This window comes from Glycine max, chromosome 2, assembly GCF_000004515.6.
Source record: "Glycine max cultivar Williams 82 chromosome 2, Glycine_max_v4.0, whole genome shotgun sequence".
Taxonomy (NCBI): domain Eukaryota; kingdom Viridiplantae; phylum Streptophyta; class Magnoliopsida; order Fabales; family Fabaceae; genus Glycine; species Glycine max.
In genome coordinates this window covers 26797041-26813756 of record NC_016089.4, presented here as the reverse complement: position 1 = coordinate 26813756, position 16716 = coordinate 26797041, and the positions used below count along the sequence as shown (strand labels likewise).

General features: G+C 39.4%; 1 protein-coding gene across 1 annotated transcript; it reads right to left on the bottom strand.

The window, feature by feature from the left end:
• Positions 1-2484: 2484 nt before the first annotated feature.
• LOC102663368 (uncharacterized) lies at positions 2485-4543 on the bottom strand. The gene is made up of 5 exons (XM_014771905.1): positions 4465-4543; positions 4287-4376; positions 3450-4232; positions 3160-3368; positions 2485-3045 (listed from the first exon to the last, which is right to left on the bottom strand). The coding sequence occupies exons 1-5, from the start codon at positions 4541-4543 to the stop codon at positions 2485-2487; spliced, it is 1722 nt and encodes a 573-aa protein (XP_014627391.1).
• Positions 4544-16716: the final 12173 nt, after the last annotated feature.

Sequence of the window (16716 nt, the reverse complement as noted above, 5' to 3'; positions counted from 1 at the left end):
TAGGACTCCATAATGTAGGTAGGGTACCCTAGAAATATAGGATTTTTCAGCCCTTGTATTTTAGGGCACCTAGACTAGTTTTTGTATTCGGGATAGTTTTGTAATTTCACATGCACTAGGTGAATATTTGATGTGGGTGTTGGGAAATAAATTTAATTGAATTGGTAGAAGCCCAATCCAATTAAATTTTGAGGGGGAGGTGAGCATTTGCTTACTACACCCCATTGCCACATCATATAGTTACACTTTGTGCATGTCCTTCATGCTTTACATGCCTCATGACACCTAAGCACACTTAGTGGAAAATTTTAGAATTGATCTTGGATTAGTGGGCTGAACCATAACTGAAATTCACTAATCATAATTAGTGAAATTTTGGCTCCACAAATTCAATTTCAAATTCAAGTGAAATTTGAATTGAAATTCAAATTTCCCTCCAATTTTGTGTGACACTTAGGCTATAAATAGAGGTCATGTGCGTGTATTTTTTCAAATTTGATCATTTGAGAATTAAACTTCAAAGTTCAGACTTCTTTAGAGGCACTAAATTTTGTGCTCTTCTCTTCCTCTCTTTTCATTCATCTTCTTTTACCTTCAAGCTCATATCCATGACTTCCTATGGTGGTGAGCTTCTTCTAGACTCATCTTCTACTTGAATGATATGATCCTTGATTGCACAAAGGCTGACTTAGGATCGTCTAGGATTAAACCTTGATGGAAAATGCAGAAATTGATTAAGGAAAGGATGGAAAATAAGGTGGTTAATTTCGTGGGTCTTAATAAGGTGGTTCTTGGCATAAAATGGAATAATGAGATGAAAAAAAACGTAGGTTAAGTGATGGCTGGATAGAAATATAAAAATGGTAATAACTCAAGCTACAAGGCTCCAAATGAGGTGATTCCAAAACGAGGTGAAAAGTATCGTTATGAAATTCAATTTAGGATCAAGAATCACTTAATTTGAGTGCGTAAAACGGGAGTTATGGCCATGAGATAATTCTGAGCAGAAGTGGATCTTTTGAAATTGTGGTTTGAAAGAACAAGGTTGAAGATGAAAGGAAGGAAAGAATCACTCTTTCCGGCGAGGGCAACACACAAAGGTTGTGAAAGTCCTTTGATACAGCCAGGGTGTTCTTGAATCACTCAAGAACTTAGGATAATCACTCTCACTAAGATAAAAGAGATAAACTCTAATTTTTTGAATAAAACTCAACTTGTGTTTATTGATAAAATGGTTCAGCTTATATAGAAGCTTTACATTAGATTTTGGTAATGATCCACTAACGTAGAATTAACAAAACTTAATGCCAATAACCTAGGGAATTAAAGTAACTTAATGGCTGAGTGTAACTAAAATTGTGGCAACCAAAAGTCACCCCCAACAGCCATCAAGCCAGCCACCATTTGGTCTCCCAGAAGAAAGAGAAGAAACATGACATTAAATCAATTTCACATAATGTTTGACATCCCAAAGCATAGTAGTTAGAAGCAATTGTTCAGTAGGCCATAATGTTTACATCATTTCACATGCCAGTGAAGCTTTCAAAATATACAACTACACATCCTAATATCAAAATGCAACAAAAAATGCTTCTTCAGTTTTCTTCATCAGCAACCTTCAAACTCAACAACTTTCAAAATGCAACAAAAAATGGGTCTTCAGTTTTCTTTAACTACATTATCTTTATCAGCAACCTTCCTTTGTTTGGCTCTTGTTATGGTTAGCTTATTCCTTGCTATTGGTGGAGCAATAGTTGCAGGGACCTACATGCAAATGCCAAACATGAATAATTGTAATATATAAAAATGGAGTGCTGCAACAAATTAGGTTGAGATAAAACTACTTTGTTGTGACAAATATTTACCATCAACTCCATGTCACTATCTTGTGACAAATGAGGCTGAGATAAATTAATCTCCACCGGATCTTTTTGAACATAAGCAGCAGCTTCTTTAGCCTCATTCAAAGCTTGTTCATCTTGAGATAATAGGAGGTCATCCTCATTTGAAGTTGATGGTGCAACATATTTCTTTGGCCTAACAGGAATTCCAATATTTTTACAGCTTCTAATGTTATGATTGGTTTGGTCACACCTTCCACATGTAAACTCAGCCAATTTCCTCTTTAGCTTATGTCCTGTGACATTGTCCTCATCTACAGATCTCCTTCTATTTTTCTTTGGCCTTCCTCTTTGGGCCCTTTTATGTGGTGGAACAGGGTGTGTATGCTGTGTCTGGGCCCAATATTGTGGTCCTTGGACTGGTTCAATAAAATGCTGGTATGTCTTATTATAAGCTTCTATTGACAACCACTCATGACACATGTCCTCAGGCTTCCCTCCTTTGTGAGTTATTGTTGCAATGGCATGTCGGCATGGCATCCCTACATCAAAGTTGTAAAATCAGCACACATGTAGGTTAGGAATGAAAAAAAAAACTATAAAGAACACAACCTGTTAGTTGTCATACTCCACAAGTGCATGTTCATTCAGCTAAATTGACCTCAACCTTATTCCCCCACATGTGGACCTCATATCTCAGGCCCATGTTATCACCACACCAAATGGGAGTCCATTGATTAGCAAAATGAAGTTCTTTTTCTAGTCTTTTATACTGCACTGGACATAATGGTCCAGGCTTTCCAGAAAGTTTAATCTTGCGGGCAGCCATGGTTCTCATGATATAACTTCTAATTTCTTCAAGCATTGTGATAATAGGCTTGCATCTATACTGTAAAATTCTGGAATTGAATACCTCACAAGTGTTGTTGCATATATTGTCCACCTTGGGTACTGTACTGAAGTGGGCTTTTGCCCATGCTTGTTTGGGCCATTTATTCAAATACTCCCAAGCCTGGCAGTTGATTGTCTTCAAATGGGCCATATGACCTTCAAACTTAGCAACAGTAGTGGATTTTGCACATTGCCACACAATTCCTTTAAGTTCCTTGCTTTTCCATTGCTTTGTAAAATTTTTCCAAAGATGCAAGACATAGAATCTATGAGGTGCACCAGGCATGACTTCCTGTAAAGCTGGAATATGTCCCTGAAAAATTGCAGCAAAGTAGTAAATACTTCTGGACTAGTCCCTAACTTATGTCATTAACTTCAATTAAATACCTAACTTATGATAACAATTGCAAATCACACCATGTCATACCTTTTGCATGTCTAACATGAAATTCCACCCATTCTGTATGTAATCCCCAAGATCTTCATGCAACAAAGTTAAAAACCATTTCCAATTGTCTTTGTTCTCAATGTCCATAACAGCATAAGCAATAACAAAGATGTGGTTATTGCCATCAAGCCCAACAACAGAGAGCAAGTTTCCTCCAAATGCACTCTTTAGGAAACATCCATCTAGACCTATGAATGGTCTACATCCAGCAACAAACCCCTTGTTACAGCCAGCAAGACAAATATATAGCCTCTGAAATTATGGTGGACCTTCTGGACTTGGCATTGTGTTGATCTTAACTGTTGATCCAGGATTGCTCCTCAATAATTCATGTGCATAATCAAATACTTTGGCATATTGTTTCCTCTCATTCCCTTCCACTAGTTGCTTTTCTTCTTTCATGGCTCTCCACATCTTTGTAACTTCAATGTGCACTCCAAACTCTTGCTTGAAATATTCCAAAGCTTCAACACATTTAAGGGTTGGCTGCATTCTGAGTTTGCCCTCAAGTTTACTGACCACCCACTGTCTATTTGCTTGTTTGTTGTTCACTTCTTTGCAGCAATTATGGTTATGCTTAAATGTCTTTATCTGAAAAGAGTTTCTAACGTCATTCTTTGCACAGTAGATTTCCCAATCACAAAATGCCTTCTTGCATTTTGCTCTAGCCCTCTGTTTATCATTCTTCTTCCACCTGAACTCCCTGCCCATCAATATGCTATACTCCCTCAAGGCAGATTTAAATTCATCTAGAGTACCAAACTCCATCCCTAATTCCAACTTCTGTTCACCAACTCCACTACTTTGACTATATTGAGGATAAACTTCAACATCCTCATCTTCATCATCACTACTAATGGGGATATTAAGCTCCTCTGAATGATAACCAGTTGTCTCAACTTCAGCTTCAACTTCATTCATCATACAAGAGAAATTTATAAACCACTCATCACTGTCAACTTCCTCTTCCTCCTCACTATCAGCAACATCTCTCTCTTCACCACCAGCATCTCTCTGCTCACCAGCATCAGCATCCCTCTGCTCACTACCATCTCTTTGCTCACCAGCATTAGTATCCCTATGCTCACCACCATCTCTCTACTCACCAGCATCAGCATCCCTCTGCTCACCAGCATCCCTCTGCTCACCAGCATCTCTTTGCTCTCCAGCACCAACATGCTCACCAGCACCAACATCTGCATCAATGGTGATCAAGTAAAAATTAATCATATTAATTAATCATGGTAACCATGTCGGACCAAGTATAGATGAATTAAAACTTACCTTCCTCATGGCCAGCAACAGGTACATCATCTAAATCATCCTCATTCTCAACAGCTTTTGGAATTGGATCACATTCCATGTACAACATCTGTGGGACTTCTTCTAAAATTGGATCTACTTCATGATGAAAATAAACATTTATCTCATTCTCATTTTCAAAAGCATCCCTAACTAAGTGTAATATATCTCCATCAGTTGTACAACTCCTTAACCCATGATTAAAATCTAAGTCTTTATCAATCAACCAAAAACATTCTCCTATATTGCTATACTTCTTACAAGCTTTCACCAGATCATATAAGATAAATGCATTCAGGCAATCTGCAGATATATCCTCCCAAACGTCAAATTCTCCGCCTATATATTCAACCTTTCCATCACTGGCACGTGGAGTGAATCTTCCTCCATGGTGCAATACTAAAGTTATATTTTCATTCATTCTACACAATCAGAAACCACAAACATTGTCATATATTAGGAAATAAAAAACCTACCTCAAACTCAAACATAGACACATCACACAACAACATGCAATGTCATCTATAAAAATAGAGAATCATAAACGAAAATAATAAAGGATCATAAACCTCCCTACGAAGCAGGAAGACAATGCAAATGAAACCCCTTGAACATATAAAACCCCAAATCAAACCACCAAAACAATGCAAACAAAATGAACGCAAAAAAACCACCAACCTGACAAAAAGCGCGAACCCTCACAATCACAAGAATGTAGGGGAGGGAAGAACAAACCACAAACAGTTAAAAAACCCTACAAACAGTAAGACAGTGAAAGAGAAAATGGGTTTACTTCATTTTTTTTATTTCTTTTTAACCTAATTTTTCAATTTAGTCCTTGCCTTGCCACATAGGATTGCTGACTTGGACTCAAACTTGGCACATTGGGATGCTTACTTGACTAACGAAGGAAATTAGATTTTAACAGCAGGGACTTATTTGCATAACAGAGGTAAAGTTAGGGACTATTATGAATTAAAATTTAAGCCAGGGACTAATATGCAAACTGGTTACAATCTCAGGGACTAAATTGCCTATTCACTCCTAAAATAAGCAATTGGATGACCTTCTTGCATCAATACAGCCCCAATCCCAACATTTGAAGCATCACACTCAATTTCAAAAGATTTTTGAAAGTTTGGTGTCACACCCTAATTTTGTCCGGGGACAATCTGTTTGGTGGGATGCGACCTTCGCTTGACCACTTCGAGGTACTTGACACCCATCGTTAGGCAATCCGTGAAGTTCCGCGACATGTCGGGAGTTGAAAGGGAGTGTTAATGCGTAATCCATAAAATTCCGTAACATTCCAGAAGCCAAAGAGGGGACGATTGCATAATCCGTGAGGTTTCGTGACATTACGGAAAAAGAATCAACAAAAAAAGGGTCGAGGGGGTGTATTTAGTAAACAAGGGTGTGCAAATAGCAATCAGGCCCACTTGGGCCTTCCAGGATGTTCCAACAGAAGGCGGTGCCTTCTGGTGGAAGCAACCCAGCTCGCCTGGGCGAGCTAGGCGACAACCACCACCCTCTTTTCCCCTATAAATAGAGGAAGGAGGGCTGAACAAATTCGTTCAACCCTCCTGGTATTTGAGAATCACTTAAAATTAGTGAGAAAAATTGTTTTCGTGAAGAAAATCCAAGCCGAGGCGCTTCCGTAACGCTTCTGAGACGTTTCCGTGGGCGATTTCGCGAAGATTTTCCACCGTTCTTCATCGTTCTTCGTTCGTTCTTCGTCGTTCATCGGTCTTCAACCGGTAAGTTCCCGAAATCGAACCTTTCAATTCATTCAATGTACCCTTAGTGGTCCCCACTTGTTTTGCGTGCTTTTATTTTTATTTCATTTGCTTTCTGTATCCCCTTTTGACGTGCTCTAGTCATTTATTTAAGTCACTTTCTCGCCTAATCAAAAAATAAAATAAATTTCCATCGATCATTTGAGTTGTAACATCTTTTAATTTATGTTAGAATAAAATCCGGCTGATCTTTCATGCCGTAACCACGTTTAAAACCAAAAAGAGGCAAAATAGTAATATAATAATAAAAAAATATCTTTAAATAAAATAAAAAAAAAATCAATCGGACGTTTTTCTTTGGGATTTTCTTTCTTAATCGAATTGACTAATAACCAAAGTGAAACTAAGCTAAAATCAATTCATAAACCAAGCTTTTGTCATCACCTAAAAAACCATTTTTAAGATCCAACACCTTGAAATGGTCCTTTTCGCTTTTATTGGTTAAACGTGGATTTTAAAGACATAAAACCAACACATAAGCTTTGTCACCTCTTTCAAAAAACCAAGAGATCATTAATGGTCCAATGCCTTAATGTTTTCTCTCCTTTCAAAAGAATTGAAAGATCGTTTAATGGTCCAATGCCTTAAATGATCTTTCATTCAATCAAAATATATCTTGCAAAAAAAAAAGATAAAAACAACTTAACCAACGCTTAGTTCTCAAAGAACTACATAGGTCCGATTTTCTTATCACAAATAAGGAATATGTAGGAGCAAGGGAAACACCCTTGTCGACCACAAAAAGATAAAAAATACAAAAGGCATAAAAAGACATGAAAACGTAAAAGGGAAGATAAAACAAATTGAAGTCATATTCGCACACTTGATTAAAGGTTGTTGTCCCTTGTGTCGGACGCGTGGGGTGCTAATACCTTCCCCGTGCATAAATACAACTCCCGAACCTTTCACACTTAAAGTTTGTAGACCACGCATTTTCCGGTTTTTTCGACGTTTTCCTCGAATAAACGTTGGTGGCAACTCCGCGCGTTTTCCTTCCTTGGAAGATGCACCCGTGAGTCTCACATTGCGCTCCTGCCTAAGGGTAGGTTGCGACAGTTGGTGACTCCACTAGGGACTATTGTTAGAGAGTTAGGCCAATCAATCAGTGTGCTTTCCTTACTATGACTTCCCATTTTGTTCTTTCTCTTTGCCTTTTTCCTTATGTTATTGTATATATGAACTCTTTTGGTGCTTTTAGTATGTTTCAAAAACGTATGCATGAGGTAAATATTTATTCATTTGATGCACACAAACACCAACACTATTTGCACACATGGTGAGTTGAAAAGGGGCCCTATACCCGGGTCCATGGGAACATAAGGAGTGGAGGTGAATCTATGGTCATGCTAGGTCTCCGACTTGCTTGATTACAGTGAACCCTCATCTAGAGTTTTCCTCTTTGATAACATATTGTTGCTAGTAGTCCCTACTACCGCAATATGTTCTTCGAAGGGGATGATACCTCTAGAGACCATCAAGAGAGATATGACCACCTTAGGGAATTATCACTAAAAGCCCTTTGATTATATTTGTTTGTAGATATTGTCGTAATATGTACATCCCATATAGGTCCCTAAAATAGGGGCACGGAGCAAACACGCTGCGTGGCACTTTTTACACTGCCACACATGTAGTCCTAAGTGTCATGTACCCCTTTGATTATATTTGTTTGTAGATATTGTCGTACTATGTACATCCCCGTGTTGTGTCTTTTGCATATGCATCATGCACGGGTTTCGTCTTGATCCCCTCTCTTTGGAATACCAACAGAGGGTCCGTGTCACCTTCTTAAATACATATGTCGGACGCTGTACTGCCCCAAACTTTGTATCTAAGAAGGAGACAATTTCCTGGGCTCCCGTATTCATAAAATTGCATCTGTGTCATATGCATTTCTTCATGCATTCATCCATTCCACCCATGATAGATGTCGGAGTTTTGATTTGCACTGGGTTTTGTTTCACTTTAGTAAAACATAGGAACAAATAAAACCGGAAAAAGATTCTATCAAGTCAAGATTAAGGGCCTAGATGTCACCAGCCTTAAGGAGTTGGGGCGGTTGATGGGACCTCTCCAAATGCAAGCCTTCCGCAAGGCGTACGAAAAGATTTTAGATTTGACCATAGCAGAGATATTCACGGAGGCCGTTGTATCACTCACCAATACTATGACCAGCCTTTGAGATGCTTCACGTTTGGAGACTTCCAATTAGTACCGACTGTTGAAGAATTTGAGAAGATTCTAGGATGTCCTCTTGGGGGAAGAAAACCGTATCTTTTCTCCGAGTTTATTCCCTCCTTGAGCAAGATTGCAGTTGTGGTCAGGGATTCGGCAAGAGAGTTGGATCGTGTAAAGCAAACTCGAAACAGCGTAGTGGGTCTACCACGGAAGTACTTGGAAGGCAAGGTAAGGGATATGGCGAATCAAGAGGAGTGGGTCCCATTTGTGGACGTATTAGCATTGCAAATCTTTGGGGTTGTCCTCTTTCCAAACGTGGACGGTTTGGTAGACCTAGCCGCAATTGATGCTTTCCTTGCATATCACTATAGCAAAGAGAGCCGGGTTGTAGCTATCTTGGCGGACTTATTTGATACATTTGACCGAAGGTGCGAGAAGAGTAGCGCACGGATCATCTGCTGCTTACCCGCTCTTTGTGTATGGTTGGTTTCGCACCTATTCCAACAAGACATAAGACACCCATGTCCGCTCCGAAGCCGTTGCTCGTGTGAGAAGAGTAGATTGGGACCAACACTTGGCTGGGATAGGAGGCAAAACAATCAAATGGTTTCCTCGATGGAAGGAAGGAAAGGAGGGAGTTCTCCTCTCATGTGGGGACTACCCAAACATCCCGTTGATAGGGACGAGGGGTTGTATTAACTACAATCCCGCACTTGCTATAAGACAATTAGGGTATCCCATGAGGGGAGCACTGGCGGAAGAGAGCCTCTCTCCTTTCCTTGTGAGAGATTTCAGGGCGCAAAGTTTCAAGGTTATACAAAAAGTCCACAAGGCATGGGAAAGCCCGTTAAGGAAAGATAAAGAACTTAGGGGCATCCATAATGGCATCATCGGTGGTTAACATGAATGGCTGAAAGTTCGTACACGAGGGTTAGATTGGCTCTCCAAATTGAAAGTTATCAACAAGGAGAATTTCGAAGCTCCGGAAGAGGATGAAGAAGTCCGAGCTCTAAAAACAGAACTAGGAAAAACAAGACTTGCCAAAGAAAAATTCAAGTTAGTCGCTACAGACGTCTTTTGGGACGCCTATGGATCCACTCGGTGGGAGTCGTTCCCTCTACACTCCACCAAAAACTGAAGTTCGTAGTAGAGGGGCATTTGGTCATTGTGTCGGGGGAGGAAGACATCTTGGTAAGTTGCCCGTCCTCTATGCCATATGTGGAAGCTGCGGAGGAGTCATTGGAAACAGCCTTCCAATCTTTTGAGGTAGTAAGCATTGCCTCTGTAGATTCCTTCTCTGGGCAACCTTGCTTGTCCGATACGGCAATGATGGTGGCCCGGGTAATGTTGGGAAATGGTTACGAGCCCGGAATGGGTTTAGGCAAGAACAACGGCGGCAGAACCAGCCTGATAAGCACCAGAGGAAACCGTGGGATGTTCGGGTTAGGCTATAAACCCACACAGCGGACATATGAAAAAGTGTCGCAGGAAGGAAGAGCGGAAGCCAAGGTTCGCAATTGGGACGAAAAATCGAAGGGGGCCCGCCCTGCCACATCAGTAGGTGCTTTATAAGTGCGGGTCTAGGACACGAAGGCCAAGTCATTGCGATATGCGAGGATGACTCTCCGAATGGGTCAGATTTGGTACGACCATGCCCTCCTGGTTTCCGACTAGGAAATAGGCGAGTGGAGGAGCGCCCAGACATTTACGCGACAAGCATAATGTAACCCTTTGTGGCTTTTAAACTCTACGGTTGGGCCTAGGCTTTAGAGTTTCCTTTTGTTAAGGCTTTATGTCTTTTGTTCCTGAATTTATAATATAAAGATCTTTCTTCATCTGTTCCTGCGTCTCTACCCATTCTCATTCATTTGCATGTTTATTTCTTTACGCTTAAAAGGCCAGATCCGACGACGAGTCCCTCGAAGGTACCAATACCTGGGACCCGGCCATCGATTTCAAGCGAGAAACGGATCAGACAGAGAGTGAAGAGGACGAGGATGTGGGACTTCCCTCGAAGTTGGAGAAAATAGTCGCCCATGAGGACCAAGAGATGGGGCCTCATCAAGAAGAGACGGAACTAGTAGACTTAGGAACTGACTGTGGGAAAAAGGAAGTGAAGATAGGCACGGGTATGACTGCACCCATCCGTGAAGAATTGATGGCCCTGCTAAAAAACTACCAAGACATCTTTGCATGTTCATACCAAGATATGTCCGGTTTGAGTTCTGACATCGTACAACACAGATTACCTCTGAATCCTGAGTGTTCCTCGATAAAACAAAAGTTGAGGAGGATGAAGCCCGAGACATCGTTGAAAATAAAAGAAGAGGTAAAGAAACAATTTGACGCTGGTTTATTGGCTGTCGCTCAGTACCCAGAATGGGTTGCCAATATTGTACCAGTCCCTAAGAAGGATGGGAAGGTACGAATGTGCGTAGATTATCATGAACCCCCCCTTGCTTATGCCGCCGGTACCCGGAAGGCCTCTCATCTTGTATATGACGATTTTGGACGAGTCGATGAGATGTATGCTAGGGCAACATGACGAGTCCCGGAAGAGAGAGCGCACTGTCTACTACTTGAGTAAGAAGTTCACGGCCTGTGAAATGAACTACTCCCTACTCGAAAGAACGTGTTGTGCTTTAGTCTGGGCGTCCCACCGTCTAAGATATTACATGCTGAGCCATACCACCTGGTTGATATCCAAGATGGACCCGGTTAAGTACATCTTTGAGAAGCCTGCTCTCACAGGGCGGATCGCCCGGTGGCAGGTTTTTGCTATCCGAGTTCAATATAGTCTACGTCACCCAAAAGGTGATAAAAGGAAGCGCCTTGGCAGATTATTTGGCTCAACAGGCTCTCAACGACTATCAACCCATGCATCCCGAATTCCCGGATGAGGACATGATGGCCTTGTTTGAGGAAAAGCTAGACGAGGACTGGGACAAGTGAATCGTGTTGTTTGATGGAGCGTCAAACATTCTAGGCCATGGCGTTGGGGCAGTATTGGTCTCTCCGGACAATCAATGTATACCTTTCACAACCAGGCTGGGGTTCGACTGCACCAACAATATGGCTGAGTATGAAGCGTGCGCCCTGGCTGTCCAGGCAACAATTGACTCCAATGTCAACCTACTCAAGGTGTACGGGGACTCAGCACTGGTGATTCACCAGCTGAGAGGGGAATGGGAAACTAGAGACCCCAAGCTGATACCCTACCAAGCCTATATCAAGGAATTGGCTGGTTTCTTTGATGAGATCTCCTTCCATCACGTTCCCCAAGAGGAAAATCAAATGGTAGATGCGCTTGCCACTTTAGCGTCCATGTTCCAGCTAACACCACACGGGGACCTACCGTACATTGAATTCTGGTGTCGTGGCAGACCCGCACATTGTTGTCGGGTGGAAGAGGAATGAGACGGTAAGCCTTGGTATTTCGATATCAAGCGATACGTTGAAAGCAAAGAGACCAGAGGCTTCCGACAACGACAAAAGGTCATTAAGGAGATTGGCGGCCGGCTTCTTCATGAGCGGAAGCATACTATACAAGAGAAACCATGACATGGTTCTGCTACGCTGCGTGAACGCTAAGGAAGTAAAAAACATGCTGGGGGAGGTCCATGAGGGCTCTTTTGGTACGCACGCTAATGGGCACGCCATGGCTAGAAAGATCTTAAGGGTAGGTTACTATTGGCTTACCATGGAAAGTGATTACTGTCTCCATGTAAGGAAATGTCACAAATGCCAAACATTCGCAGACAATGTCAACACTCCGCCTCTGCCTCTGAATGTCTTGGCCACGCCGTGGCTGTTTTCCATGTGGGGAATAGATGTGATTGGGGCCATAGAGCCCAAAGCTGCAAATGGACATCGTTTCATCCTAGTGGCGATTGATTACTTCACTAAGTGGGTCGAAGCTGTGTCGTACGCTAGTGTCACTAGGAGTGTGGTGGTCAGGTTCATTAAGAGGGAAATCATCTGCCGATACGGTTTGCCAAGGAAGATTATCATGGACAACGACACCAACTTGAATAACAAGATGATGGGGGAAATGTGCGAGGAGTTTAAAATCCAACATCACAATTCCACGCCCTACCGACCAAAGATGAACAGAGCCGTGGAGGCAGCCAATAAGAATATCAAGAAGATTATCCAGAAGATGACCGTGTCATACAAGGATTGGCACGAGATACTCCCATTCGCGTTACACGGTTACCGAACCTCAGTGCGCACATCAACCGGGGCAACGCTGTTCTCATTGGTATATGGAATGGAGGCTGTGCTACCGTTTGAGGTGGAAGTCCCGTCATTAAGAATCTTGGCGGAATCCGGATTAAAGGAATCGGAATAGGCCCAAGCACGTTTCGATCAGCTTAATCTCATAGAAGGCAAGCGTTTGGCTGCCATGAGTCATGTGCGTTTATATCAGAAACGAGTGAAGAACGCTTTTGACAAGAAGGTACGTACGTGTCGGTTCAGCGAAGGGAAGAGGACTTGGTGTTGAAGAAAGTCTCCCAAGCTCTGAAAGACAACAGAGGGAAGTGGGCCCCGAACTACGAAGGACTTTCGTTGTAAAAAGGGCTTTCTTCGGAGGGGCCCTGGTGCTCACCAGCATGGATTGCAAGGAGCTACCTTCATTTGTCTAAGTCACTTGCATCTAAAAGTCCTAATTCTCTTCTAATGGTGTAGAAAGAGTCTTTGGTTAGTGGTTTTGTAAAGATGTCTGCAAGTTGGTTTTTAGTATCTACAAATTTTAAGAATACAATCACCTTTTTCTTAAGACTAAGTGCTAATTGACTATCAACACTTACCAAGATGAGTTCTTATTAATATAGATTGTTTCATCACATCAAAATGATTTTATTTGAAATAAAATATAATAATTTTGAAAAACATAAAAAATATTTTGAACAATCAATCAAGTAATTCAAACATATCAAACAAGAATTATACAAGGATTGAAGGACATAGATCACAGGCATTATCAAACATTCAGATTTGTTATAGATAATTTAAAAACTTAGAAAGTTCAAAGAACTCAATCAATCATGTAATCATTATTTTCTCTAAAACCTACATGCTCAATATCTTTATCATGCTCATGCTTGATAACACATTTTTCAGAATCAAAAAGATACTTTATATATGAAAATTCTTATATATAAAAATAAATAAATATAATATAATGGATTTTGAAAAACTTTATGAATGAACCTTAAGCAAGTAATTCTCATGTCATATTAAAAAAATATGCAAGAATCATACAAGAGATATAAAATCATACATAACCATTCATAAATGACCAATCACATATTGCATAAAAAATCATGCATAATTATTTTAAAAATATATATTATCAAAATAATCAACATAAATTTTAAATAAAAAAAAATCATAATAGCTTTCAAGAACAATCAATCATCAATCATTTCAAATTAATTAAATTTAATTAACAATCAACTAACTATGCATAATACTTTAAAAAAAATTCAAATTTCAAATTTTTTAAATTTCAATTTTAAATTTCAAATTTCAAATATTAAATTTTAAATTTCAAATTTTAACTTCCAACTTCCAATAACTTCCACTTCTAATTTTCAACTTTTAATTTCTAGTCACCTCCATTTTCAACTTCCAACTTCTATTTTCAACTTTTAACTTCCAATAACTTCCAAATTTTAATTTTCAACCTTCTAAAAAGTTGAACACAATTACCAAAGACAAAAGATCAATCATGTATATAGAAATTCTTTAAACTAAATATAGTTAATTAATCATAATAAATTTTAACATAATCAAATAACAATCATCAACGCATATCATGGTAATTATTCAATTATCTTAACATGTCAAAACATTTTTTTTTAATTTTTTAATAGAATCTAATCGTCTTAGAAACAAAAACAAGCAATTTAAGCATTAATCAATTCAAACAAAATTCAATTAATTATACATACTAAATATAGTTATTTAATCATTGTAAACACAATCAAACAATTTTAACAATTATTTTCTATTTGTCACAAAAATAACTTAACTGTAAATACTAATCATACCTTAATTCATATAGATGGCTTAGATGTTACCTCTTTTGAGATTTTACTGATATTGTTATCGTCGTATGTAACATGTCCACTTTTGGGGGAAATAGTTGTAAACTTGGATACATCTTCCGTCATATGCTTGGAACATCCACTGTCAATGCATCACTTCTTCCTTACAGATTCTTCTTTGTTGTTTTCATGAGATTTTGTCATGAGACAAAAGTTGACTTGGTCTTCATCATGATCTTGGAATAACTTGTTCCTGAAAATGCTTTTGAAAAACAAAGAATCTAAAGAGGCCATTAATCTTGAAGTTGTTAAACTTTCTACAAGAAACCTGCTCTGATATCACTTGTTGGATCGAGTGGCCTCAGAATAATTAAGAAGGAGGGGTTGAATTAATTATTCCTAAACCTTTACTAATTAAAAAATTACTCTTTTAAGGCTTTTACTAAATTGTTAAGAGAATGAGGAGTAGAAGAGAAACTTAACAGAAAGTAAAAGCGGAAATTAAATGCACAGCGGAAAGTAAAAGAGTAGGGAAGAAGGAAACAAACACACAAGAGTTTTTATACTGGTTCGGCAACAACCCGTGCCTACATCCAGTCCCCAAGCGACCTGCGGTCCTTGAGATTTCTTTCAACCTTGTAAAAATCCTTTTACAAGCAAAGATCCACAAGGGATGTACCCTCCCTTGTTCTCTTTGAACCTAGTGGATGTACCCTCCACTAGAACTGATCCACAAGAGATGTACCCTCTCTTGTTCTCAGTCAAACCCAAGTAGATGTACCCTCTACTTGTACTACAAAGGATGTACCCTCCAATGTGTTGAGACAAAGATCTCAGGCTGTTAAACCTTTGATACTTTGTGAATGCGGATACAAAAGAATCCTCAGGCGGTTAGTCCTTTGAACACTTTTGTATTAGGGAAAGGGAAGAATCAAAAGAATTATCAGACCGTGTCGTTTTGAATTCTTTGACAAGAGAGAAGGGAGACACAAAAGAATTCAGGCGGTTAGTCCTTTGTTCTTTTGGAAAAGGGAGAAGAGAGACACAAAAAGAATTTAGGCGGTTAGTCCTTGGTGAATTCTTTTTGGCAAAGGGAGAAGGGAATGAAAAGGATGAATAGCACAAGTTTTCAAGGTTTGGAAAACCAGAAAACTTCAGAAAGCTTTTGAAACAAAGAAGAAGAAGAAGTTCAAAGAGATTCAAGGCTTGTAAAGGATTGATTGGAAAAGTAAAGTGTGAAGGAATGAATTGAATTGAAAATGCAAAACAAAGCCTTGCTTTTATAGACTCTTCATGTCTGGTCAAGAAGACCATTCAGAAGAGTTATAACTTTTAGAAAAACTTAAAACCTATTAGGAAAAGTCAAAACCTTTTTGAAGAGTTACATCTTTTGATTTTTTCAGAAACAATAACTGGTAATCGATTACCAAATTAGTGTAATCGATTACACAAAGCTTTTGAGTGAAAGGATGTGACTCTTCACATTTAAATTTGAATTTCAACGTTCAAGGGCACTGGTAATAGATTACCAAAACACTGTAATCGATTACAGCCTTTTGAAAATAATTGGAACGTTGTAAATTCAGTTTGAAAACCTTTTCAAACTCATTTTACTACTCGTAATCGATTACACCAATATGGTAATCGATTATCAGAGAGTAAAAACTCTTTGGTAAAGGTTTTGTCAAAAACTCATGTGCTATTCAAAGTTTTGAAATTTTTTTTTAATACTTATCTTGATTGAGTCTTTTCTTCATTCTTGAATCTTGAGTCTTGAATCTTGATCTTGATTCTTGAGATCTTGAATCTTGATTCTTGATTCTAGACTTTCTTCTTGAGTCTTGAATTCTTCTTGATTCTCAAACTCTTGACTTGTTCTTGATTCACTTGGTTGTTCTTTGATCTTTGAGCTTTTTGTTCATCACCTTTGTCATAATCTATTATTGTCATCATTATTATCATCAAAACACCTTTGAATCACATTCACCATGAAGCTTTACTTCTACAAGATAGTCCTGGAGTTCTATGCTAATGCTTGGCCCACAAAGGAGGGTGTGCGAGACATGCATTCATGGGTGAGGGGTCAGTGGATTCCCTTTGACGCAGATGCCCTCAGCCAGTTCTTGGGTGACTCGCTAGTTTTGGAGGAAGGCCATCAGTGTGAGTTCGGCAAGAGGAGGAACAGGGCCGATGAATTCAACGAGGAG